The sequence below is a fragment of the Marmota marmota genome, unplaced genomic scaffold (assembly GCF_001458135.2).
Source record: "Marmota marmota marmota unplaced genomic scaffold, marMar, whole genome shotgun sequence".
In the NCBI taxonomy this organism is placed as follows: domain Eukaryota; kingdom Metazoa; phylum Chordata; class Mammalia; order Rodentia; family Sciuridae; genus Marmota; species Marmota marmota.
The window spans coordinates 57,817,509-57,844,428 of NW_025999900.1; the positions used below are offsets into that span (position 1 = coordinate 57,817,509).

Consider the following 26,920-nt stretch of genomic DNA (forward strand, 5'->3'; position numbering starts at 1 on the left):
CCCCCGCCCCCCCCCCCCAAAAAAAATCTTAACTGACCTTTATGGTAGTGTGGATATTTATTTTATTCTTGTTTTTGTTTATGGGTTTTTTTGAGTTTGGTGGTAGTTGTTAAAGTATCCCAGATATCAGAATGATGATATTGAGGGCTGCGGATGTGTCTCAAGCAGTAGCGTGCTCGCCTGGCATGCATGCGGCGCTGGGTTCGATCCTCAGCACCACATACAAAAAGATGTTATGTCCGCCGAAATCTAAAAAATAAATATTAAAAAATTCTCTCTCTCTCTCTCTCTTTCTCTCTTAAAAAAAAAAAAAAAGAATGATGATATTGAGAATGAAATTCAGAGTAAGTTTATATGCAGATTTCAAAGTTTGGTTTAAACTATTAACATACTCAACCATCAGTGACAAATAAATGTTTTCTTTTAAAATAAGTAGTTTGGGCTGGGGTTATAGCTCAGCAGTAGAGTGCCTGCCTAGCACATCTGAGGCACTGGGTTTGATCCTCAGCACCACATAAAAAATAAATAAATAAATAAATAAAATAAAGGTTAAAAAAAAAAAAAGAGGTCAGCTAAAAAGGAAATAAATTTTTAATTATCTAATTTCTAATTATCTAAATTTCAAATGTTTTTGTGGTTTTGGTTTAGAATACAATGACTTGAAGACCGAACTGAAAGATTACCTGAAGAGATTTGCTGATGAAGGCACGGTATGTTGAGTTTAAGGAATTTTAATCATAATTGTGTATATTTTACACTATTTATTTCCTTTTTATGATAAAAAATGAGGAGTAAAAATGGAGTACTTGAAAATTTAATGCAGAAACTATGGGATGTTGGCAGACTTTAAGGGGAATCAGTAAAGGGCAACAAGATACCAAGGGACCTGTTGGAGTCCTTACCAACCCCTAATGGCTGAAGGAATGAGAGGCAGGAACCTTCCCACAGAGTCTGGAGAAAGTAGCAGTAGCAGAGGAGAAGGCCACTGGAGGAATCAGGGGATACTGACTGCTGATCCTATCTGAAGCGCATGTCCGTGGGAGGGAAAAATGATTGAGCACAAAAAAGTAAAACTAGACCCATAGTTTAGAGTAGAACTCTACCACTGGAGAAGAAAATTTCTTACAAATACTTTACAGTCCTCTACTATTCATACATTTCTGACGGACACCTATCTTCCACAGACAAATGCAAAACAAAATTTAAATTTTCTCTGGAAGGTTGTCCTTCTCTACAGTTAAGCTGTGGCTCTGCTGTAGCCAGGGACATGGGTCTGATGAATGTTGCTTACTTCTGAACAGTTCTTGGACTCTATGTTTTCTCTATTGCATAGTCTCTCCTCTGGTTGTTGTGACTTCAGCTTCTTTCCTGCTATAACTAAGACTGTTCATGACTCCAGTGGAGGCTCTACCTCACTTGTGTAACCTCTGCACTTTATCAGATCTGAATCACAATGAGATACGTGATCTTTGCCCATTCACATTTGAAAACATTTTATTCAGTTTTTTAAATCTGATGTGATGACTTTAGAAGACAGAAAAATGTGATTTTTCAATTATTTCTCGACATTACTAACTATATCTTTACCAAAGAATGGGGAAAGTCTCAGGTTGTCATTACTTTACTGCTATGGTTGTCTTCAACCACAGGAAATGATGTTAGTATGATCTAGATGTTCTCTGATGATGGTGGAGTTTTATTTAATGTTTGTATCTGACTGTAAAACTTAACACTTAGAACTACAGATTTTCTGAGACAAAGCAGTAAAATGATTTACTGTTAGACCCCAGTATTTCTTTGTTAGCATTTCTACTCTGTTGGCTGTGACCATTTTAGGACATCTAGAATCCAAACACTGCACCCTCTAATGGGATGCTTTGTGGTCTCCTGCCATGGTATGCAGACCGGAGCTACTTCTTTCCGCTGTTTAATGTTTATGACCCACAGTTCCTTCATTTTGAAACTTCCAAGTATTATATTTATTACTAGCATTTTTAAATATAGTTTCCCAAGCCATTTAGCTCAGTCCATTAGAGCCTTGAGCTATACTTACCTCAGGCTGTTTGGCTTTCTAAACCCTCAATTTCTTAGGGGTCAGCAGTTTTCTTTTTGTGCTTATGAATCTGGTGTATCAAGTACTGGTGTGTAGCCAAGTACTGACAAAGGTCTTTCATTTAAAGGACTAATAAGTATTCTACCCCAAGAAAGTTGTAAGCCAGCATTTCCATTCAGTCAGATCAGCCAAACTTGTCCCTGGGAACAGAAGAAGGTTTACATTTTGTATGATTGACACCCCTCCTGCTTCTTCTTTCTCTTTCCCCTGTTGTTTGCTTTTGTTCACATTTTCTTTTTTTCTTTGCTCTTCCTGCCTCACCATCCTTCTTTCCCACTAATAATGTAATTAAAAATAAATGAACAAACTTGTCTCATGGGGATCCCTAGACAGCTTTCCATCATATCATCTGGCCTAGACTCCCTCTTGGGATGAGCAGGAACCTCTGGGTTGTCCCAGTTTGCTTTTTTATTTATTTAGTGCTTCTTTTATAAGCATCTTTATATAATGCTCTAAATCTCCTACTAAGGAGATAAAGTTTTTATTTTTATTGCATAAAATGGATTTACAAAAAGTAGTGCTTCTAGTTTGTTGAACTTTTTTTAAACCCCAATAATTTTTCTGTTTATATAGCAAAACATCTTTAATTTGAGATTCTTGATAGGGAAAAGTGTTTTTTTGGTGTGTGTGGGTTTTGTTTTTTTCTTTGTTAAAATATTCTCCACTATTGGTAAAAAGAAAGCACAGATCTCAAGTTTTGTTTTCTGTGGGTGATTTGCAGAGCTGAAGGATATTTCTTTTTTCTTTTTTCTTTTTAATTTTTAGATGTTGATGAACCTTTATTTTGTTCATTTATTTGTATGTGGTGCTGAGAATCAAGCCCAGTGCCTCACACATGCTAGGCAAGCGCTCTGCCACTGAGCCACAACCCTAGCCCCTGAAGGTCATTTCTAAAGGACAGCTTTGGTGGTGAGAGTATGCTGTGGTCCTAGTTTGGATGCTGGCTCTGCCACTTCTTTATAGCTAATCTCTGATAGCACTTACTATCTGCTGGGCCGGTTTTATAGGCATCATAGTTTATTTGACCTTCAGATGACCTTCTTAGGTAGGTGCTGTTTCTTTCTCATCTTATACAGGGAAGCTGAGGCAGGTGGTGGAAGCTAAACTTTGAACCCTTCTGGTGTGTGCCCTGTGTGACCTGAGTAGCTCAGCCTGGGGGGCCTTGTTGAACTCTTCTACAGAATGTAGCTGGTATAGCTAATTACACATTCAATGTAGAGATCCTGATTTACAGTGGCTCAACTTAGCATTAATGTATTAATTGCATTTTTATCTTAGGATACTTTCAACTTACAATGGGTTTATGCATATGTAACCCCATCATGAATCAAGGAGTATCTGCAATTTTCTTCTTTTGGTACTGGGGATTGAACCCAGGGGAACTTTACCGCTTAGCTACATCCCTAGCCCTTTTATTTTTTATTTTGAGAGGGGCTCTTTCCAAGTTGCTGAGGCTGGCCTCCAACTTGTGATCATTCTGCTTCAATCTCCTGAGTTGCTGGGATTATAGACATGCACCACTGTACCTGGCTTGTGATTCTTATCAATGTTTCACTTGTTTGTGAATGTTATAACCTTTTATTGCTGTTCTGTGATTTCTTAATCCTCTTTCTTAATCCTCACTTTTCATTAACAGGTTGTTAAGAGAGAGGACATTCAGCAGTTCTTTGAAGAATTTCAGTCAAAAAAGAGAAGAAGAGTGGAAGGAATGCAGTATTATTGCAGCTAGAGTGGAGTCAGAGCTTTCTCATTCAGGCCAATGAAAATGCCACTTACTGCTCCAGGAATAAATGAGGCCTACTTCATACTTGGTCCCCTTTCCATCCTCCTCTGTGGAGAGGCCTCCTGCGCCTCAGGCTCCCTTCCTCCTTGACTACGGTAGCCACAAGGGTTATGCTGACTTCACAGGCAGCAGCCTTCTTTATGACTTAGCTAAATACAGCTCATTCCACAGACTTCAGCTCTCTTGCCCCAGGATACCCAGGGTTTTCTGCTTATAAGTTTTAAGAAGTTTGATTTGGTTTTGAGGAAGCAATTGGTTTGTTTTTAAATGATTTGTTCTTTCACTCCTGAGTTGTGTGCACTTGGCTGCAGAGTTGTTGCCTTCTGGGACCTCCTCTGCAGGCAGCATGGAAGGTTCTCTTGCTGTCAGCAGAACCTCTCTAGGTCCCTCACCCCATGATCGTGGTGCCTTGGGTCAAAGCTTCCTCAAGTGTGGTCTGCCTTTTCCCCCACCTCCCTGTTTTCTGAGGTTGGGTCATGGCTCGAAAAGATCTTGGGACTTGTTTACTCTGGGCCCAGCCTCCAGAGCTGCCAGGACTGATGGTAACTTTTGGCTTGGATGTCTGTCTCAGGCAGGGAGATGAAGTGAGGGCAGGGTTGAGGAAGCAAACCTTTGTTACTAATTTTACTAATAAAGTGAAATTTTCCTTCACAATTCTACTGGCACTTAAATATTAGAATTTCAGTGCTGTAGTGCTCACAGGGCTTCATGGGGAAAGTCACCAGTACACTGGTCCCTTTTTGCTGCCTAGAAAATGACCGGGTATCACCCCTGTGAAATCTTGGTGGTTTACAAAGTCCTCTGGATTTCCTTATATTATCAGGGATATTCATAAGCATATATTAAAATGGACCTATTTTGATATTGTTCTGTTATTAAAATATTATTAGAACTCTAATAAGTTATTTTTCCCCTTGAATCTGTGCTGAAGACAAGATATTGGCTGACTTGCAGTGAGCAGGGTGGTGACTGCCCTGTTTTGGAAGAGACAGACTGTGGAAGACTCCAAAAATGCCCTAGGCTACACGAGTGCTGAGTTTGTGTATTGAAGCATAACATCAACAGCCACTTTCCCTTGACTGTGGGATCTTCTTTTGAAGTTCCTTTAGAATGTTGTATAAAACCCTGTGTTTGAGGGAAAGGCCTTTCAGTTGGTAAGAACTTTCTTTATAGCCCTCAGTCCATACGGAAAACACCTTTTGATAAATATAGAGCCCTCAGTTGCCCCCTCCGGAGGAACAGTTTTTCCTGACAATAGATGACACACTTTGAGGTATCTTAGCAGGTGTCTTAGACTTTGGGGCCACACTTGTGTGTTAGTATTCCCTTTGTGCCCAGTGGTTTTATGCAGGAGTAACCACCAATCCCTGGAAATGTGAACGAGGCCCACAGACATGAAGGTCTCAGAGAAATGGTACAACTCATGTTCTTTGGCATTGAGCCTCCTAACTACAGATCCTCATGAAGACCAGTGTGTGGAGCCGAAGGTTCTATGACAGCAGACGTTTGCCCTGAGTGGCCTTTTGAGGAGGGCTCAGTAAAAACTCAAGGTGTCTGCAGACAAGTGTTTCAAGTCTGAGGATGTTTTGAACCCCTTCTGCAAAATTGCACTAAGTATCATATTCTGAAAGTTTATATCTTCCTGAATGTCTGACTTAACCACCAGAAGCTCCTTATTCCTATGACAGTTCAGGACTGAGTCTCAGAGGTGATGTGTCACTGTGCAGCACAATAGTACAAACCACCCAGTGCTGAAGGGCTTGTTTTATGAAAGGTACTGCTCCTTCTTTTATTAACCAGAGAACCTCTTTTTTTACCTGTTCACAACTAGTTTTCTTATTGACTGTATTGGACCGTCTCTAATTGTAGAGACTGATTTTGGCCAACATGTGGCAGTTGATATTAATGCATGTTTTATGCAAAACAAAAAATATGGTATTAGTTGCTTTTAAGGAATTCTGGCCTTGTATGTGCATTTTTGTAGAAATTGTTATTGGACTTATGATTACATACTTAACTTCAATCAGGTTTCTGTAAAATTTAAATAAAACCAATTCAAAATAGTTGCTTTTCAGAATGTTTTTAGTCATGTTTAAATCTACAAGCCTCTCTCTGCAGGTTATAAGAAAATAAGTGTGGTTACATTCCAGCAGTCTTCCTGTCCTGGGCTCCTGCTCTCAAAGCAAGGGGCCGGTTCAGAAGGTGAGGTTGCTTATCACTTTAGTGCTATTCTATAGCAATGGATCTGATTTGAGCTCTGTAGAGAGATCGTTCACCCTTTGGCTTTCCAGCACCTGCTGGGAAGGGTCTAGAACAACAGAGCAAAGCAGTGGGCTGGGTTCTGGCGGAGGGCAGTGTGTGCAGGCCCTGCTGTGGCAGAATGAGAGCCAGGGGTTCACAGCCTGTGGAAGAGGTGAAGTCACCTACATGGTTGCCATTATTTCACAAGTAAATATGGTTGGGTGCGGCTGCACACCCCTGTAGACCCAGTACTTGGGAGGCTGAGGCTGGAGGATCATCAGAGCTCCAGAGTTCAGGGCAAGAAAAGAAAAGAAAAGAAAGCGCATTGGGCTGAGGTTGTGGCTCAGAGGTAGAGTGTTTGCCTAGCATGCGTGAGACACTGGGTTCAATCCTCAGCACCACATAAAAATGAAATATATTGTGTCCATCTATAACTAAAAAATAAGAAAGAAAAGAAAGCCCATCTTTGGCCTCCCCCGACTCTTGCTTCCTTACAAGTTCTGCAAGTGTGGTTGTCACCCATGGCAAGTTAAACTGAGGTGAGAGGAGTGTTCTCTGCAGCCCTGACGCTGCTCAGTTCTTGGATTATATAATCATCCATGCTAGAGAACCCAGCCCTTGCTCCCTTAAAGAACCCTAGTAGAGCAGAAAAAAACTGAAGGAGTAAGTCCAGTGACTCTGGGACCAGAGGTAGCCTGATCCATTCCCCCACTGAAGAGTGGTGTCACCTGGGAAGGATGGAAACCACACCAGCAGATCTGGAAGCCAGGGAGGCTGCCTCCCTGCCATGGAGGTCATCTAGTGGTCTGGGGGGGACCTCCAGCACTGATCCCTAATGGTACCTCACTCCTGCCCCTCCCAACCTAGGAATTCTGTGACTAGAAATGGGCTTGAGATAATGGGGTGCTCCGTACTTCCATGGATATGGTCCCCAGGTTGGAAGAGATCACAGGTTTTTCTCCAGCCTCATCCCTGGAAACCAGAGTCCTCCTCTGCAAGATGAGGCTTCCAGGAGCCCTACCCTAGGCTTGGACACAAATTCCATGCCTCCATGCCCTTATTGACAGTGCCTCAAGTTTTGGCTAGCCCTCTGGCCCTCTACTTTATGTGATTGAGGGACACTAACCATGTCCCTCTTCCAGCCACAGGCATGTGTGATCACTAGAGAAACCAATCTCAAGGAATCAACATCCTGGAAGGTGAAGAGAAAGAAACAGGTCTAGTGATATGGGCATTGAGTGCTGGGTCAAACCTCACCTGAAGCTTGTGTGCTAGTAAGGAATACTAGTACAGTTCCTAGCTTCTGCTTTTGGACTCTGTAGACACCATTCTCATATCTCATAGAGCACTCATCCAATTCTCCCAATCCTTGATGTTTCCTAGGACAAAGGCCAGAAGCTTTCCAGCCACTTCTTGGCTCCGGCCTTCTCTAAGTGCTTCTGCTTTGGTGAGAGATGCTGTTCACAGGGCTCGTTAGCCCCCGGGTGGCTGCGTGCCTGACTGTCCACTTGAGGCCCCACCTGGGCTTCTCCTACTCTCGCTACTGTTTCCCTCCCTCCCAGACCAGCATCCTGAGCTCCCTAGGATGTTGCCTTAGGCCTCAGGGCTCCTAAACCCAGCTGACCAGCAGTACATGAGCCAAACTGAAAAGGTCTACAACCAACCCATTTATCTGGTCTCTTTCCACAGCAAATACTGTTTATGGAATAAGAGAGGCCCCCTGGGTGGGGAGAGTCCTGGGCACCCTGAGGCTGGGATCACAGTGGCCTGGGCGCTACATATTCTTATGGCCTTTTTTGCCCCAAGTGCAACCAGTTGGTTCCCAGTGTCAGAGGCCAGCTGAGGTACACAGTGTTGGAGTGACCATCACAGGACCCACCTCAGGGAAACGTCACCCCAGTGAGCAGACTTGGGACAGAGCAGAGCAAACGGGCAACAGGACCCACTGCGGAATGATGGCGTCACCTCCACAAGGTTTCTTCACAAAAGCCAGAGTCACAAATCACTGATTCCATTTCCTGGCTTCCCTCCTTGGTCTCTTTGAAGGTCAAATGCTGCAGATTGAGGCTTTCCTGCCCTCGGTGACCACTTAACTCAAAATGGAGATGACTGACACAGAGGTGGCTGATGCTCAGGTCCCTATTCCACTGTGGAGCAGCACTTCGCCCAGTTGGGGATGACACATTGGAGGGTTCATTTGCTTGGGACTGTAAAGCCAGGCTTCCCCACTCATAAAGCTGGCAGTGCCACTGCCACTGCCAGCCCGTGATGTGACAGGTGCCCCACGGCTTGTCAAGTACACTGACAGGAGCGCTCTCTCATGTACCCACAGCTTGCCAAGCACCCGTGGCTGGGAGCTCCTGCATTACCTCACGGATGCTCACAAATGACCCTAGGAAGATGACCGTCCAGCCTTACTTTGCAAGTGTGGACATTGAGGCTCAGCAAGGCTGGGGTGCCCTAGCTAGTCAGTGTCACCTGGTGAAAAGCAGTGCACCTGACCCCAGGCGCTAGCTCTCCTCCACCAGTCTGACTTCCTGGAGGTGGGCACCTGGCAGCCTTAGGAGGAGACTGACACCTTTCACCTAGGTCACAGGGTACCATCGCTGCCCTGGGGAAAGAGGGAGTTCATTTTGGTAAATTAATTCAAGGACAGAATTGGACTCTTCCAGCATCATAGGCTTTTCTAAACCTTCCCAGAGGCATGACCAGCACATCTTCCCCCTGAGTGACTCTGGGTGTGGAAGGTGACCTAGAAGGAGAAGGTCACGCTTACCTTTGCACCTCAGGAGTATCACACAGAACAGAGGACGAGGGGACAGTGGCCGTGAGGCAGGTGGAAGCAAGATGAGGTGGTGGCTGGTGATACATGTGCACTCAGATGGGGGAGAAGAAGGGAAGGGGCCATCTCACCCCAAGGTCACGGCCCATTGGCAAGTGGAAGCCCCAGGCTCCCGGCAGATCCTGGTGCTCACAGCGCAGGCCCAGGCTCTGCTGCGATCTTCCACCAGCAAGGGCAGGGCTGGCAGCTGAGCGGGGAGACAGAGTGAGTGGAAGTCCTTTCTACGTGGTAGGACCACTGACTCCCTGGCCCTCACCTCAACTCTGACAAGGATAGGGTGCAGTGTAGAGGCTGGGTAGACCTGCTCCCATTCTCACTGGCTCTGCTGGTCTCTGTGCCTCAGTTTCCTGAGGAACAATAATGTTTCTGCCATCCCTGGTCATGGTGGGGATTAGTGCCTGGCCCAGAGTGGGTGCCCGTTTAGTGTTATCATCATTTGACAGGTGAGGAAACTGAGGCCCCGAGAGCAGAGACGAGCTCAAGGTAACTAAGCAAGGTGGAGGCAGAGCCCGGGTCTCTGAGATGCAGTCTGTTTGGTGAGGGGTTTTTGTAGAGGCTGCTGAGTGGGTGGATAATCAGGGTGGAAGAATTTTGAAAACGCCAACACTCTGCACCAAGCAGCCTGCAAGCAGGAGTGGCTCTGATTGTCCCATGTTCTCCACGGTGCAGGAGGCACACACCATAAGTATTTCAAAATGAATGTATGGGCACCTCGAGCAACAGTGTCCCTTTACCATCCCTGCCTGTCCTGGGTAGGGGGTGCAGTTTCTGTCAGTGTCTGAGGTTTGGTGACTCAGAGCTGGACAAGACTTAGATCACACCCGGTCACCTTCACCTGGCCTCCTGCGTGTGTCCTCTCCCGTGGGATCATGGGTCCTATAACCACATCTCAGTCTCAAGGAAGGCGAAGGCCTGTAAGGACAGTTCAAGAGGAAGACAGAGGCCAAGCGGGGCACCTGGGGGACTGGAGGTCATGCCAGAGGCCCCACGCAACTCACTGGGGGCTGCTGACCGCCTGGAGGACATAGTGTCTAAGACAGGGACAAAGAACCCGCCAAAGTCTGTGGTAACCAGTGTGCAGCTACTCAGGAGTCTTGGCAGGAAACTGGGCACAGCAACCTCTGCCTCCCTGGCACAGACAGCACGTGACTGGAAGAGCCCTGGGAGGAGCCTCGGCTCTGCTGTGGTGCAGGACAGGTGGACGAGGAGCCAGGTTGCGCTGGGCTGGTGGGACACTTGCTGGGCACCTGACAGCAGGGGTTGGGTGGAGGTATTAGCAGCACCCATGGTCAATGGGCCTTGGGGACATGAAAAGGGAGGAGAAAAGGGCTCAGGTAGATGCCAGGGAAGCAACACCAACAAGGAAGAAAGAGATCTAGGAGCTCCTGAGGGAGAGGAGGGGACCCGGGGTCTGGTGCTGCAGGGCCACAGGCGTCATGGAGTCAGGGCCCAAGTCGAGTGCCAGGAAAAGGGTCTGTTGAGATTAAATAAATTCTAAACCAACTTAGAAATGAGACAAAATGTAAGGCAGAAAGATCCTCCGCCATTTTATTTCTGAAAAAGCTGACTGTGGAGAAGGTGGCTTTCCCTGAAGTTAGTGGACTCCTGATCCCGAGCGCCAGGACTCCAGGACACACCTGCTGCCCACTCCCAGAGCTACGCCATCTTTGGGCACCTGGTTCTGGCCTGAGCTCACAATCTGTGCCTCGTCTTGGCTCCTTCCTGATCTAACACAGGAGCCAGGGCGGGTGCAGCATGGAGAGGCAGGGGGCCTGGGGGAGGAAAACGAGGGTGGGCGGGGGTCTGCGAACTATGTCCACTGAGTTCAACAACATGAAGGTCATTAGCTGGTGACCTTGGCCAGAGCTAGGTGTGTGTGGTGAGCAGAGGTGGGGAGTGGGGATGGGGACAACGGGATGCTTAGACAGCTGTGGGCAGCAGTGTGTGGGGGGATGGGGAGGGAGGGACAGGGGAGGGTGTTGGTCTAGGAGCTGGTTTGAGACCCATGTGGCCTAGTGAGATTCCTAAGAGTGACAGCTGTCAGAGGGTGGACAGAGGTGGGGTGAGCAGAAGCAGGCAGGAGATGTAGGCGACATTACATTGGTCTGAGGCCCAAAAGTTGGGGGCAGTCTGTGCCTGAAGCTTACCTCCTTTGAGTTAGGGAGCACTGAGCTGGAGCAGGGAGGCCAGGCAGGGCAGGAGCAGTGGCGAGGAGTCAGCCGACAGCACGCAGCAGAGCCCTCAGCCCCAGTCAACCCAGGGGCGGTGACATGGGCCACTCAGTCCTCTCAGGGTCACCTGGACTACCCAAGCCACCGTCAGCAATTTGGGTACATCTGCCAGAACACAGAGGAAGGGGAAGAACATTTGCTTTTAGCTCAGTCATGGAGGGTGGGGAGGCATTTATGGTGTATCCAGTAGAAGATTCCAGAAGGGGAGGCTCTCTGTGGGTGCCTGGGTTGAAGATGAGGGATGCCAGGAGGAAAGCACAAATGTCAACAGGTGCCACAGAGCCTACAGCAGCCCTGTGAGGCCCTTCTTCCCGAGAACTGGAATAAGACCTGTAGCTCAGGGTGACCAAGACATGAAGTCCGGAATCAGCGCCCAGCGAGAGAACTATGTCATCTCCATCTTAGGTCTGAGAGAGCTGAGGGTTGGGATCCTTGCCCCAGTGCTGTGGCCCCTAGTAGTAAAGGCAGCACCCTCTGGGCGCCCTGATGGTCCTCTCCCGATAGGTCCTTCCTCCTAGAAGTTTCCTGGCCTCTGTTGTGTCTTGCCAGGCCCTGCCACAGTCCAGCAGTGGTCGCAGGCACACTTGGACACCGGACTTTGTGGATGTAGCTTCCCCTTAGAGATGTCACGATGGCCCCAGATCTGAAGCTTTCCAAGATGGGGCTCAGACCACCAGCCAGGCCTCACAAAAGGACAGATCCCTTACTCCTCAGGCAGCGGGAAGGCATGGGGCTGGCATTTGAGGAACTGGTACACAAACAGGAGTCCATGGGCAAGAGGTTCTGACAAAGGCCCCTGTTAGGGGGTCCAAGAGCTGAAGGCAAGAGAGTTGAGCCCCATGAAAAAGCCCAATGACATCATCAGTGTCATATATAAAGCCCTCTTTGGAGCAAGGCTAGACTTGACAGGGAGGGCAGAACATGCAGCTCATTCCCATCCTTCCTGCACACCCCGTGAACCCAGCAACACAAAGAAGCGAGACCAGGAGGGAAGGTGCTGGGAGGACCTTGGGGGCTTTAACAGGGCCTGCAAGAGTGACCACTGGCCCTGCATGTTACTGGCCATCTGGGCAGCGTGATAGAAATGGACAGTGGGGCTGGGGCTGGGGCTCAGAGGTGGAGCACCTGCCTCGTACGTGTGAGGCACTGGGTTCAATCCTCAGCACCACATAAAAATGAAATAAAGATATTGTGTCCATCTACAACTAAAAGTATATTATAAGAAAAAAAGACAGGGAGGGGCCCAAACCCTACAAAGGACCAACCATCTCAATTCTTTGCTTTTGTGGGTAGGGGATGGTAGATTTTGGAAACTATGACTGGACTTGACAAATGTCCTCCAGAGGCTTCTAAAACAAACTGGAAGCTGTTGCTGAATGATTTCTCAACTCACAAAGTGGCTTCAGGTGGGAACTAAAGAGAGTCCCTGAGAGCAGATGAGGCTGAGCTGACCTCAGGAGTCTTCTGGTAGGGAAAGCCCTAGTGTGTGGTAGTCCTCCACGACAGGCCTGTGGGGACCAGCAGGTGTGGGGTGGGGCCTAATGATACCACCCAGCTTCCCATGACTGCTGTCAAAGGTTCCTCCTCTCCACTCTAAGCTGCTGGTCTACACAGGCCATCTGCTCTTCCTCCTATTCCAGTCTCTGCCTGCCTCACAGCTTCTCTGCCCAGCCCGCCACCACTCCACTCTCAGCATCCCATTCCCTGTGCCTGTGGAGCTGACCAAAGCCTTTCAGGGCCTGGTCTTTCAAACCTCTGAGCAGAAGCCACAGTTCACTTCTGGGAAGGAGAGGAATTGATCCTTTGTCTCTGACATTTAACTTGTAAAGGTAATACACAGACATCATTTGAAAACTAAACCAGGGGCTGGGGGTTTAGTTCAGTAGTACAGCATGTGCTCAGCAAGCCTGACCCTGGGTTCCATCCTCAGCACAAAAAAATTGAACCAGTACAAAAAGTACAGTTGAAAGTGTCCCCAGCCCAAAATGCAAGATTATTCACACACACACACACACACACACACACACACTTATTGTCATATCTCCCTTTCCTCTTATCCACACACAGGAGCATATGTATGCACTCATGTCCCTTTTGCTTATAGTCCCTGCTTGCCTTCCGGCCACCACTGCTGGTTCTTTCTGCCATCAGGCTGCCTGGGCCACACCTCCCTCTAGCGGACCTGGGAAGGGTGGAGTTCTTCCAAGTTCATCCAAGCCCTCCTTTCAACAGCCCTGTCCTCACAGTATGGACTCCCAAGGTTACTTGTCACCCATGTATGTGGCCCCCCTCCTCTGGGCGTCAGCTCACACCCAATTGCCATTCCATAGCCAGATACCTAGCAATCGCTGCCAAGTGGATGCAGTTCACGTTCAGTTCATCTTCCCCTAGATGGCCTCCTCCACCCTTCCCCAGTCACCATGCCATGAGGCATGGCACCCTGCCTGGTCCAAGTTGGCCCTCTTTGTTGGCTATTTGCAGCTTCACCCTGGTTGGCTCCTGGGCTTCCTGAATCCACTCCTGCTTCTCTTCAATTTGGCCAGTCACTTAGAAGAAGCAAATCTGATTGACGATGCCCTGCTGAAAATCCTGTCGTAGCTGCCATGGTGCATCAGGGCCAACCCCAAACCCCCTCAGCCGGTCCACCACGTAGTCCAGCTGGGCCCTGAAGTCTATCTGGGCTCAGCCCTCCAGCCCCCACCCCACCCTGGCTGCTGCTCGTCTGGGTCTGAATGGCCACATCCAAAGTCGGCCTGCCCCTGGGCCTGTCAAACCCCAGCCTTCTCTCCATAATTCTCCCAAGTCTCTTCTTCCCAGAAACCCTGAAATGCTAAGGGTGGGATGGTGACTGTCTTGTTCAGTTCTGTCTCGGTCTCACATGGTATGTGGGGAGCTTTGGAGCTTTGGTTTTTCTATTTTGTAAAATGGCACAAGAGTACTTGATTCATGGAGTATTAATGGTAATGATACCTGTTAGGTGCAGGACAGGCTGAGTAAGCTGTCTGCAGGTCATGCCAAACAAAGTTAGCTGCAGGATGACCTGGCCTCTCAAACCCTCTGTCTGGTTCTTTATCAACTATTTGCTTCAAGCCCAAACGCCCAAGCCCCCGCTCAAGGCTGAACACTCAACCCCCTGCTCAAGGCCGAACACGTAACCCCCCTTGTGCCAACAAGGCAGCTTGCAGACCCAGAGACCTCATTAGATTTGGGCTATAAAACTCCCTCCTACCGGGCCCCTCTCTCTCTTGCTCTCTCTCTTGCTTTCTGTCTCTCTCTTGCACTCTCTCTCTCTTCTCCTCTGTTGCACTGCTGCAATAAAGATCTCTTGGTTGCTCCGAGTGTTGTGGTCACTTCCCTTTCAATACCTACTTCATCAAAGGTTTAAAGAAAAAGAACATCAGTGCTTGGCTCTGGCTGTAGCCTTTCTCCCTCCGTCCATCCATTCCTGGGCCACTTCAAGCTACTCTTTCCTTCAGCCGTGATACCACCCTGTGCTGTGTTGGTTGTTTTTAGGACAAAAGTCATTTCCAGCCAGTTGAAAAAGTCTCCTGTCTGTTTCGCCTGCTGCTATACACTCCTGACCATGGGAACTGTGGTCTCAAGAAGGATCTCCTTGTGTCCTGAGGACAGGCGAGGCCCAGGTGGGTGGGGAAGCGCCATTATCCCTGTTTCTCAGGATAATCCTAAGTACAGAAATGAAGGTTAATTCACTTTTTATTATTTTTTTGATGCTAGGCATTGAACCCAGCAAGCACTCTGACACTGAGCCACATCCCCAGTCCTTTTTCAGGTTTCTAAGAAACTCATCCACACAAACCTGATTTTACCATGCTACTCCAGTTAACCCTACAATGGAACAAAATATAGAGAACTGCCTAGCAAGGCATGAAGGGTGGAAATGCTTGGGTAGTGCTTGTCAATAAAACCATTAAAACATTTTAAAATGAGCTAGTTTATAGCAACTTTTAAAAATGGAAATTAGAAATCTTTTCCAGTTTACATTTTTTTCCAGAACCCTAGACTTCAGATCATAACTCCATTTCCCATTTCAATTGAAAAATATTAAGGAGCCTGAGTTTAAAAGAGAAAGGTGGCTTAGTATCTCAGCCAAGTCTCCATGCTAGGAGGCCCCCGCACAGCAGATCTGTCTTGTCTCACTACTGACTGACCACCACATGTTCCAGATGCCCAGGGCACATGGTTGAAGGCTAAAGTTAAACTTCCTCTGGAGACCCCTGCCCAAGTAACTTTCTGTTCATGAAATCCTCACAAATGTCCCAGTGAAATAATAACAATGAACTTGATGATTCAGAATAAAATGTGAGATTTCCAAGAAAACCATAAAAATAACAAATGTCTCTGCACGGCTGAAATCCCAGAAACAGAAGATCATTGTAGAATCCCTCCCAATTCCACCCTTGAGGGGAACCACCCTGTCTGTAACGCATGTATGTCTGCCCCACCGCTAAAACAGACTGTATCCAACGCAGCAGGTTCTATACAAGCCATTTATTTGAAATGCCAACTATATGTAGGATAAAGTCAGTGTTACATGCTTTATCAGTAACAGTAGAAAAATAGAACCAGTGAAAACCTCTGTACAACTGCAATGGTACTCAAAAGAGAAATGTATCGTTTTACAATGTTTCACACAGACGAATTCAAGTTTGGAGGTACCTAAATAAAAATACTATATATTTCTTTAAAAAACACTATGTACAGTTGAAGCGTAAACAAGTTTTACAAAGTACTGGTTATGCAGGTTGTAGAAAACACTTGCATAGGACATGAAATCAGTTTAAGAAAAATTTCTGAGCCTTGAGCATTGAAGGCACTTGACTTTATACCAGTAACAGCACAACCACGAGAAATGCAGTGGCGTAGAAGGTCTCCCGTCCCCAAGTACAGATGTGGTACATGCACAGCAAGTGGAGCCCAGGAACTTCAGCATTCAACCACCCCATCTCAGAGCAGGGTTCCGCCCAGGTGACCCAGACACAGTCACGTGCAGGTACACCCGAGGAAGCTTCCAGCGCTTATGGGATCTTAGAACCCCCGTAAACACACAAACACAAGAGGTTATTGTCAAGACACGCACTTGCAAGTAACCTTTCTGTAGAAATGGCCACAGCATTATAATATTCAGAATATGAAAGACTGAAACATAGTCAGAGGATTCTCTAGAGGGAAAAAAACCAAAAGACTGCCAGATAATGACAACAGCTATTGCAACTGATAGGCACAAAGACAACACTCCATGAAGCACGGTTCATACAAGGTGTTCATGGAGAGAACAGCAAGACACCTTCTAGTGGTGTGCATGGCAACGCTTTAGTAAGAATACCTGTAATGAGGTTTGGAAGTGAATCACTTAGTAGACAAAGCGAACCACTGCAGACCCGGGAAGAGCACCCATCACTGCGGCTTTAATAGTGACTGCAGAGAAGCAAAAGTCAAAGAGGCATTTCCCTTTTAATTCAGTCCTAGGATAAAAACACAAATCCTTAGGATTGCAAGACGACAATTTTACAAGTGTTTCATTTTTCCCTAAAAGGCAAATTCACCATTATGAAAATATAAATCTTGCTGGGTAGTGACTGGGGAATGCTGACCTTTCAACTACAGAGAATGTCACCAGAGGTCAACACCAAGCCCCAGGGCTTTGCTGCGTTTGCTGTTTCTCCATTACATTCTGCAGCATGAGCTTCATTCAAATGTACAAGGATTGTGCCCATTGCTAGAAGTTGAACAATGAGTCAAACAAACAAACAAACAACAACAACAACAAAAAACCCAGAGATTGTGAGAAAGCCAAAACAAGACTAGGTCAAGTTTCATAGGTAGTTCTACAAAAAAATAAATAAGAGAACTCACTAGCTGGGTACAGTGGCGCACGCCTTATAATCCCTGTGACCTGGGAGGCTGAGGCAGGAGGATTGCAAGTTCAAGGCCAACTTTAGCAACTTAGAGAGGCCCAAAACAACTTAGCAAGAACCTGTCTCAAAATAAAAAATAAAAGGGCTGGGGATGTGGCTCAGTGGTTAAGCGCCCTTGGGTTCAATCCCCAATACTAAAGTGGGGGGTGAGTGGGGGGCAGACAAAAGTAAAAAGAACTCACTAAAAATCCTTAAAGTCTAACGGGTTATTGAAATGCCAAGCTAGCTCAGGTCTAGGGACATGTGCCCAGCTGATGGGGCATGAGAATGGGTGTGGTCTGTGTAGTAGAGAAACCATGTTCCAATGGTTTTTGTTCTTCATGCTGCTATTTTTCTCTTTAGGGGCCATGGGCAACTTTGTAAAATTATTTTTCAAAATCACAAAACTAAGATGATTATATAAGAAAAGGACCAACAACATCTTTTAATCTGACTCTTCTCCTTTGCACTAGCATCTACACGGTAGTTTGCTAACCTCAACACACAGTGGGCACTGGGAGCAGTGATTGTCCAAATGGCCAGATTGTCCAGGGCCTCAAAAGGAGACCTGGTATTTTTGTGATTTGGTTCGCATAAAATTTCTATATCAAGTAAAATGCCAAATTTATGTATTTAGATTTTATATTATATATACTTTTTTTTAAACAGCAATATTACTCACACTTTACATTTGTCTTAGTTCGGCATTAGAAATGATTGAATAGATGGGTTTAAAAGCCAGAGGCACAGAGCTATCAACCTACTCTATTAATTACACTTCACGAGATCCATTAAGAGTCCACCAACACTAGCCTAATGCACACAAAACCACATCTGTTCATCTTCTGCAAGTCATATCAGTCCATAATCCCACAGATTAAAGCAAGATTCCCCTCTATACATAGTTTATCCAGGTAAGCGAAATTATTAAAAGCAAACATCTTAAATTAAGTAATACTATGACTAGTGGCCACTAGTTTTTATAATTATATTTAAAGACTATTTAATGAATTTTCAGAAAAACCAATAACCCTGGTCTCTCTAACATATTGGGGAAACAAAATAGGTCAGAGATGAGATTTCTTCCTCATTCAAATTAGGTCTACTCATTCTCCTCTGCAGTACCAGTCCAGTCCAGTCCAATGCAGAACAGAAATCTAAAGCTCTCAGATTAATTCATGTCAACATGTGTATTATAAACACATACTGAAGAATGATGGAATTAATATTTGCTTCTGAAGACAGACTGAGACTGGGCTTCAGAAGACACCAGCATCTATTATAAGACTTAAAAGTAAGAGTCCTGTGTTTTTCTATCTTTAAAAGAGGAGCCTTACAGGCTCTGCGAGCAGACTTTACAGCAGATGCATGTGACCGCTGGAGGCTGGGAGCTCAGTATGCAACATCACCAGGGTCGACAACTGAATGCACCAGCAGCAGCTAACCGGCCAGGCAGCAGAATGGGCGGCAGCAGCTCACAGAAGATACAGACATACTTCCCATCTTTGAGATTATCTATTGTTAGGAATTTAAAAAATGTCAAATTATTCCTGAGTGTATATCCACAGGGTAAAGTAGGAAAAGACCAGAAGAAAAACTACTGTTTCAGGAGAAATTAGAGTTGCTGACACCCAATAGAAACCTAGTCACTTCAAAGTGCATGTAATTCATTTATATGGTAGCTTGTGAAGGCTCCCTAGCCCTGCATAGTTTTATAGTGAGTGTGAGTGATTCATAGTTTTATTATATATATATATGTGTGTGTATATATACACACACACATACACACACACATACATAGAAAAGAGGTTCCCAAATATCCTTTGAGAGAATGTTCAGGAAGTCTCTTTTCTTCTAAGTGCTACGGCTGTGTTTGTAAAAATACAAAGTGAATGTTGAATAATGCTGAAGTGATTTAAACTCAAATACTAATATATTTACATTGAAGAGTAAGAAACAAAACAAAACAGTCCTTAGCTCACACATTGCCCTTCCAAGGGAGAGGATCAGAGAGACCTCATGTGCTCAGTGGTTCAGTAAATGCTAAACCAGCATCCCCAGTGGAGTTCAAGTAGGACATGTAGTGTTTAACAATTTTTTTTCTTTTTGGTGACAAAGCATTATGCATTATACAAGTTTTTTATAGGACACCAAAGTTCAGACATACTTTGAGAAATATTTAAAAGAAAACATATGCTTACAAACACCACATTACATCCATAAGACTGAAGCCCTTTGTTTCCCATAGAAAGCAAGACAACTGAAGGCAGCAGGCAGTCACTTCCCCAGCTCAGACAGAAAGTCCTGCAGGGCCAGGAATCCTGAAATCCCTTTGCTGTGCCCTTTAGCTGACTTTCCTCTCTCCCCTGCTTTCTAATTCCAAGGAATCTGATCTTCTCAGAACCACATCCAGGGAGCAATACTTTAACCTGTACCACCAGGGTCTACAGGGACCCTGACAGTGTCCACACTGTGAGTAAAGTGACAGCTTTGGGCTGGGCACCATGGGCTATTCTCCTTCCTGCTTCTACTACACCCAAAGACTTCAGGACCCTGATTGGACTCCCACAGTGGGAATAAAGACTAGCTCCCAAGACTTATTAAAGAAGAATGACATTAGATCTATAGAGACTGAGCAGGAAGATTTCTGAACTCAAACAACTGTTTAAAAGAGAGGAGCATTTTGATGTGCTGTTCTTTGGAATTTCTATAATTAAAAATAAACAGAACTATTTCATAAGAAAATACATCTTAGTGTGCAATACAATGCACATGAAAACTGGTAGATGAAAGGTAAAATGCAAAAAAGTATGAAAATACAGTCCTTTAAATGTGGCAATAAAGTTTAACATACTGATATAAAATCAATACAGATAAAATAAATGTACAAGTGCAAAAAAATTCCATCATTTGTAAAGAGAGGGAAAAAAAGTGCCAGCTTGCTTGCTGTTCAAAATGCTTCTCCACATAATTGTTCCAACATAAAACAGACAGATGCAGCATTCAAAATAACCCTCCTAGCATGCCATGTGTAATAAACATATACACACACAAAACTGAAAATAAAATAACGTGGAACTGAGCTGGCACTGACAAACTGGTCAGTGAGTTGTCGGGTTACGGAGTAGAATGGATGTTTCACATCTCAGGCACAGGCGACTTGGAGGTTGCTCTCAGAGGGCAGACTTTTTGTAGAGGAAGTCTGGCTTGCTGGGTGACCTCCTTCCTCTGCTTATGGAATCTTCTCTTTCTAGCTCTGTGCTTCTCTGAGCTCCGTGGCTCAGGGACTCACTGTCTGCCAGCCTTCTGCTGGATCGCTCTTCTGGAGCCTCAGAGCTACATGCAGACTGTGAAGAAGGCCTGTTAGAAGTCAGCCCAAAAGTCAGGTCGGTTTCTACTGCAGTTCGTCCCCTGATGTGGGCTGGACCATTGCCAGCATTTTCTGGGGCTGCCAAAGGGAAGTCTGATCGCTGGGGAGGCTGCTCCACAACATCCAGGCGTATGGACTCACTCTTCTGCCTGTGTGAATGCCCATCAGGGGAAAGTGGATATTCTCTCCTGGCTTCTTCCTGGGTTTTAGGAGGGGTCTGAGTAGGTAGGTAGGCTGACTTTAAGCCACTTGGTGATGCCTTATTGTGGCTGTACAAATCAGGACCAAAATATCCACCTTGTGAAGGGGAAGGGGCGCGTCTGCCAGGAGCAGGAGTAGAAGGTCTGCAAGCAGCATTTGAGAAGTCATAGAAATCCGGGTATTCCTGCTGATTTTCTCTAGCATCTGTTTTTTGCTCTACTGTGTGTTTTTTTCGAGAAGTGTGTGTATGCCTCTGTGGAACACAAGAGAGATGCTGGGGAGGCCCCGGTCCTGCTTCAGAAACTGGCTGGCTCACTTCTGTGTCTACAGCAAGTTCTGGAAGTCTCCTGTCCTTGAGTGACAGTGTGGATACTCCCATGGCGATATCTGGCATTAGATCATTCAGCACAGGTTGGGTACACTGAGACAGAGACAAACCAGAGAAGGTTTTTTTAAAAAAAAAAAGACCCACCAATGTTCACTGATTTTGTTGATTTGGTTTCCTGATTATAAATGTTATAATGCATACTTAGATACAGAAAATTATAAAGGCAGAAAAAAACTCCTAATGTTCCATACAGAGATAATCATTGCTAACATAATGAAGTATTTCTCTCCCCTTTTTTCTTTGCATATATTTTCACAAAATTTATTGCATATATAGTTTTAGTGCATATATAATTAATATATTAGTGATAGTTCTACCATTAATTTTTCTCAGATATCATCATTTAAAAATACATTCCATTGTACTGATAAATCATAAACCAGTCTCCTATGATCAGACATTTAGGTTATTTCCAATTTTTTATTATAATAAAGAGTACAATGAATGTACTAACAAATTTCCTTTAGAGGCTGGGTGTGGTGGTGTACACCTGTAATCCCAGAAACTTGGGGAGGCTGAGGCAGGGAGATTGCAAGTTTGAGGTTAGCTTCAGCAACTTAGCAATGCCCTAAGCAACTTTTCAATACCCTGTCTCAAAATAAAAAACAAAAAAGGCTAGGGATGTGCCCCAGTGGTTAAGCAACCCTGGGTTCAATTCCCAGTACCAAAAGAAAAAAAATAAAAACAAAACCAAAATATTCCTTTAGAGGAATTGTATTTAAGATACAAAATAGCAGAATTTTGTAATTATAGGGCCAGACCAACAGAATGGGCATGTGGTTTATCAAATACTACCAATCTCTTATTTTGGGGAATTGGGGGGAGCAGGGAGAACAAGGCAGAGAGGGACAGGAAGGTTGGGAAGGATCATAATTCGACCCAAGGTGTGTACCAGTCCATCACTTCTGGTGAGCTCTATTTTAAGGAAGCCTCCCTGAAATAACAGATCTTTCCTTTTCTCTATTGTATTCTGCTGACAGCATGTGACAGAGTAGGAAGACTTAAAAAGCACTATTGTTTTTCTCAAATGTGTTACATAAAACATAAGTTCAATCTCTTCTGCAGTGCAACCCAGGTGAAGATCCGTGTCTGATGTGGAGTCTCTCTACTCGTTGTCCTGGCTCCTGAGGCTGTGAGTCAGACAGGGTCTGAGGGCTGAGCTGGGGAGACTCACTTTCTGACTGTTTTCTGAATGGGGAGGCTTTGTCACACTGGTCCTGGTGGTACACTTAGCTCTAAGTAATTTTCCCTTCTTGTTCCACCAGAGCATTTGGTAGAATAACAGATCCTATAGGACAGAAGTCAGGAAGATTTCAAACACGGGCTTGAACAGAACATTAGGACGCATGCAGATCCACCTGTCACTGCTCTCCTCCTGCTATTGGCAGATGGACTTACAGACAAGAACACTGCCTTTGTGCCTACTACACACACCTCTAGTCTCTCTGCTCCTGTCCTTTCCCATTTGCTGACACTAGCATTCTTCTCTTCTTCCCCATGACCCTCGAGTGCATGCTTTCAGCCTGCCAGTAACACTTTTGGGCACTGCTGAGTCCCGTGGGTTCTTGGAGCCAGGGGAACAGCTCCTAATATCCCAGAGACTTTTGATTTGGGGCAGGTGACTTAAGTGCTGACTTACCATTTGTTTCTCAGATGCTACTGCAGCAGAGGCGGCAGCAGCTGCAGCAGCAGCAGCAACTGTCTGCCTCCCCAGTCCTGTGGGGTTGGTACAGTCAGGTGGTGCTGCTTTAACACCTGGCAGATAAACTGGGGGAGGAACAGCTTTAGGAGCTGTTCTGGAGTGAAACAACGAATGATTACAGGGATAAGAAAAGGAACGTGAAGGGTGCTGACTGGGAGGTCTTTGCTTCCAACCTGCTTTGAGTTGGGTATGGATTGGGGTGGCTGGGGGGTGGTATGGAGGGGGTGGAGGGGGCAAGGGTGGATGGAAGGCCACAAAAGAGTCCAGGTCTGTAAACATGGTTTCTGCAGTAGGGGTACTGTTAACACGACATCTCCCAGGCTGTCTCATTGTCAAGAGTGGACTTTCATCCCCAAAACGTTCATCAGGAAAGAACTTGTGAGGATTCTAGATTAAAAAAAAAAAAAAGGAGATTTCACACATGGAATTGTACAAGCTGAGAGAGTTAAGTAAAATACCTAAGAAGCTAAGAAGACCACATTAAGTAAAAGGTAAAATTCCAGCAAGCAAGTCAGACATCTCTTGTAGCAATATGTGATAAAGCAAAACCAAGTAATAAAACCTAACTGAAATATGATTTTGCTAAGAAAAAAATTAACATTAAATCAAAGGAAGAAAAGGAATACAACTGAGGAGCTTCCTAGAAACTCTGACACAACATCTGTATGTGTTCTATGTGAAATAACTTCAAAATAACCATTCCTTGCTCATTATACACAACCAAGCTGGATTAAGACTTCAAACCATTGCAAGAGAACAATGATTTTTATACAATTTAAGATATCAAATTAAGACAATTTAGGATGGCAAAGGGAAGAGAAAAGAGCAAAAAACCAGACTATGTACTCTAGGGATGGAAACCACAGCAAAAAATAAAAATTAAGAACCTAAAAATGGGTGGCTGCCACATTTTCCTTTTGAAAGGGTCAGGGTTAATGGAGTTTGGATTCAGTGGCAAGAAAGTGCCCCACTTGACCAGATCAAATCAAATTTTATGTAAGGCTCTGATAAGACTACGCCACAAATCCTATCTTAACTACAAAACCAATGCTATTGTTCTTATGCTTAATAATTACTAGAAATGAGTTTGTTTCCTACTAGGTTGAAAAAAAAAAGCACTCATTCCATGATTCTCATGCTTGCATTTGAACCTTCATGCACAACATTTCTTATGGGAGAAAGGTCAGTGGGCATCTGATAATAGGCCTAACCTGAAATCTGGTGACCAGAGAGCAAGCAGTGAGGTTCAGAATTTCCTACTTCCTTTGCCATCTCTGTTGGGATGGAACTTTGTAGCAGTCACCATTTGGATGCTTGTTATGTATACACAGCTGTTTGACACACAGCACCTTGTATCTTCCGTTTTATGGGTAAGGAACTGATGCTCACTGGTTAAGTAACTCATCCAAGTTAACCAGTTAGTAAGGACAGAGCAAGCTCTGTGCTCAGCCCACTCCACCATGCTGCCTCTCATGAGGAGAAACCTGCAGCCTATCGAAGACATCAGAGGCAGTGAAAGGGCACGTACGAAGAAAAAGCAGCAGTGGGGCACTCCTTGGGATGTCTCATATACTGCCTGACTGATGATCAAGGCTCCCTCCTTTCAACAGTTCAATGCCATGTCTTACCTGCAAGAGCTCTGCAGCAGCATCTGCAAGACCAAACTCTCTCAGTACTCGAATCTGAATTTCATAGCTGACGGTAGCACCCTCCCCACAGTTCAGTGCATAAGCTCTCTGCACCTGCTCAGTGTGCCGTAGTTCCTGCAGGCGTCTGACCATATCTTTCATAATGAAGAGACGAGGAACTAGAAGGAGAAAGACAGCATGTAGGCAAAATTCCTGAGCTACACGAAAGACTGCCCAGTGAGCACAAGGAAAATGCAAATGTTTGGTATCAGAATCTTTTCATAAATTTTTTAGGTAGTATTTTAATTTCTTGGCAACATAGTGATTTATATTTGAAAAATAGAAATTTTTCAAGATTTTAAATTTCATAGTGCCCAGAAGGCTCTTGGTCATATCAAACAGCTCCAGAACTCTATTATTTTAGTCTATAGCTCAAATAAGATTTTACTTGCATGTACTCTGAATCTTTGGATATTTCATGATTTAAAAATTTATATTCATTCTTAGGGTTGGGGATGTAGTTCAGTAGTAAAGTGCTTGCCTTGCATGTACAAGGTCCTGGGTTTGATCCTAAGCAAAAATTATAAATAAATAAATAAATAAAATAAAGAAAGTTGTTCTTGTATTCAAACAATTGTTTAAATGCTGACTATGCACCAAGGATTGGTATTAGGGTGCACAGAAGGAAAGATGTGATCTCTGTCCATAAGTACAGTACAGGGTCAGAAAAGTTCATGGAGAAAAATAAACAAGAACACTGGAAGACTGGAAAAAACGGGCACCCAGCCCAGATGGAAGGCAGGTGGGAAAGGCTTCTTAGACAAGGGGGAACCCCAGCATAGCCCTGAAGATGATGGAAAATCAGGCATGTAAAGAAAGCAGCGTGAAGCTTTCTGAGCAGGAAGTCTAGGCATGTACATGGTATCAAATGAAAAATAGCACAACACAAGGAGGAGGCTCACAGGCAGAGTCTGGGGTCAGCGGGTAAGTAGGAAGAACTGAGAAAGGAGGCTGGAAATATGAGTGGGGTAGATCTGAATGAGTTTTATCCTGTGTATAGCAGGGAGCTGCTTGTGCAGGGGATGACAGAATGAGAGCTGTGACGTGGTGAGTGCAGGCAGACGTTATGTGAAGCAGGGGAGGCAAACTGGCCGCCCGCCACCTGCTTTTCTAAGTAAAGTTTTATTGGCACACAGCCTTACCATTTGTTTAGGAACCACCGTGGTTATTTGGGAGTTAGTCGGTGCAATAGAGATTGCATAGTTCAAAAAGTCTGAAATATCTATTATCTGGTCCTTTACAGAAAAAGTGTGCTGACCCCTGGGGTAAAGGACAGAAGTAAGAGAAGAGGCAGGAACAGCAGTTAGGAACCTGAGCTATGCCGTGGTCACAGGCTGGAGAGAGGCAATGAAGTCTGTAAACATTTGGGATATGAACTGACCACAGTGTTGACTGAATGTTATTTTGGGGGGAAGGGGAGCTAGGGTTTGGTGAATGCTAATTTTCTGCCAAGCAAATGCTTAAGCATATTATTCATGGCGCTTCATTAAATCCCCACAACACTAGGAGGAAACATTATCTTCATTTCATAGATGAGAAAATTGATGTTTTGGAAGAAATCACAGAATGCCAGAGTCCCACAAAGTGAAAGAGCCAGGCTGTGAGCCTGTAAGTCCTCTCCAACAAGCTACAGCCTTGTCTTTTGAGTGCGATGGGCAAGGATGGGAGAAACTGGGTGACACTAAAATGGGGCATGCCTTGTTAACTAAGCCACAGGCAAGTCTTGTTTTCTTGAGAATACTTACTTGTGGGTGTCTTTGGGATTTTCTGATTAAGTTCTAGGATGAAATTATGCTGATATTCAATAGCATTAATTCAAGCCTGAAAAACAGTGCTACTACCAAAGCTTCAAAATCAACAAAACCAATTGAAGAAATATTTATCTTATTACTGTTATCCAATGTATGCCTTAGGCAAATATACAATAGCCAAATCTATTAAGGCAACAATTGATGAAAAACACTAGTTGTGAAATAAAATGTATGTATTCAGTGAGAAGTTCTGCCATTATGCTTTTTATTTATTCTTAACTGAAACAGGTATATGGACGCAGAAATGAATGGTGCTATTTCCATTGCACATTGTTTGCTGGATTTTATTTATTTAATTTTTGACACAGGGTTCTGATAGGTTGCCCAGGCTTGGTCTCAAACTCCTGGGCTCATACTCCCCACTTTAGTCTCTAAGTAATTGGGACTATAGGCGTGTGCCACCATGCCTGGCTGCTGATTTTTACTATGCATCTTGCAAAAGCAATTGGCAAGAGCTACAAATTTCTGACCACCAGATTACTTGTGTTTATTTTATCTTAGAAACTGATATTAGAGACTACTGTTAAAAGTCAACATGAAGTAATATTCAGATATTTTTTGGGGCTGGGATGTAGCTCAGTGGCAAAGCATTTGCAAAGTCCTGGGTTCGACCCCCAGAAAATATCTGAATATTA

At 44.8% G+C, this 26,920-nt stretch overlaps 2 protein-coding genes across 4 annotated transcripts in view; one reads left to right on the forward strand and one right to left on the reverse strand.

Annotated features, from left to right (window-relative positions):
• Positions 1 to 5,959, forward strand: part of Ubr7 (ubiquitin protein ligase E3 component n-recognin 7) — a 19,641-nt gene extending 13,682 nt beyond the window's left edge. For both annotated transcript variants that reach the window (XM_015494952.2, XM_015494960.2), the window contains exons 10-11: positions 649 to 710; positions 3,750 to 5,959. In XM_015494952.2, coding sequence (XP_015350438.1) covers positions 649 to 710; positions 3,750 to 3,842 — 155 coding nt within the window. In that variant the 3' untranslated portion in view covers positions 3,843 to 5,959. The remainder of the gene's footprint in view (positions 1 to 648; positions 711 to 3,749) is intronic.
• A 9,745-nt stretch (positions 5,960 to 15,704) lies between these two features.
• Positions 15,705 to 26,920, reverse strand: part of Btbd7 (BTB domain containing 7) — an 89,146-nt gene continuing 77,930 nt past the window's right edge. For both annotated transcript variants that reach the window (XM_048799229.1, XM_015495023.2), the window contains 3 exons: positions 24,415 to 24,593; positions 22,724 to 23,173; positions 15,705 to 21,117 (listed from right to left, as the gene is read on the reverse strand). In XM_048799229.1, the coding sequence (XP_048655186.1) occupies positions 20,299 to 21,117; positions 22,724 to 23,173; positions 24,415 to 24,593 (1,448 nt within the window). In that variant the 3' untranslated portion in view covers positions 15,705 to 20,298. The remainder of the gene's footprint in view (positions 21,118 to 22,723; positions 23,174 to 24,414; positions 24,594 to 26,920) is intronic.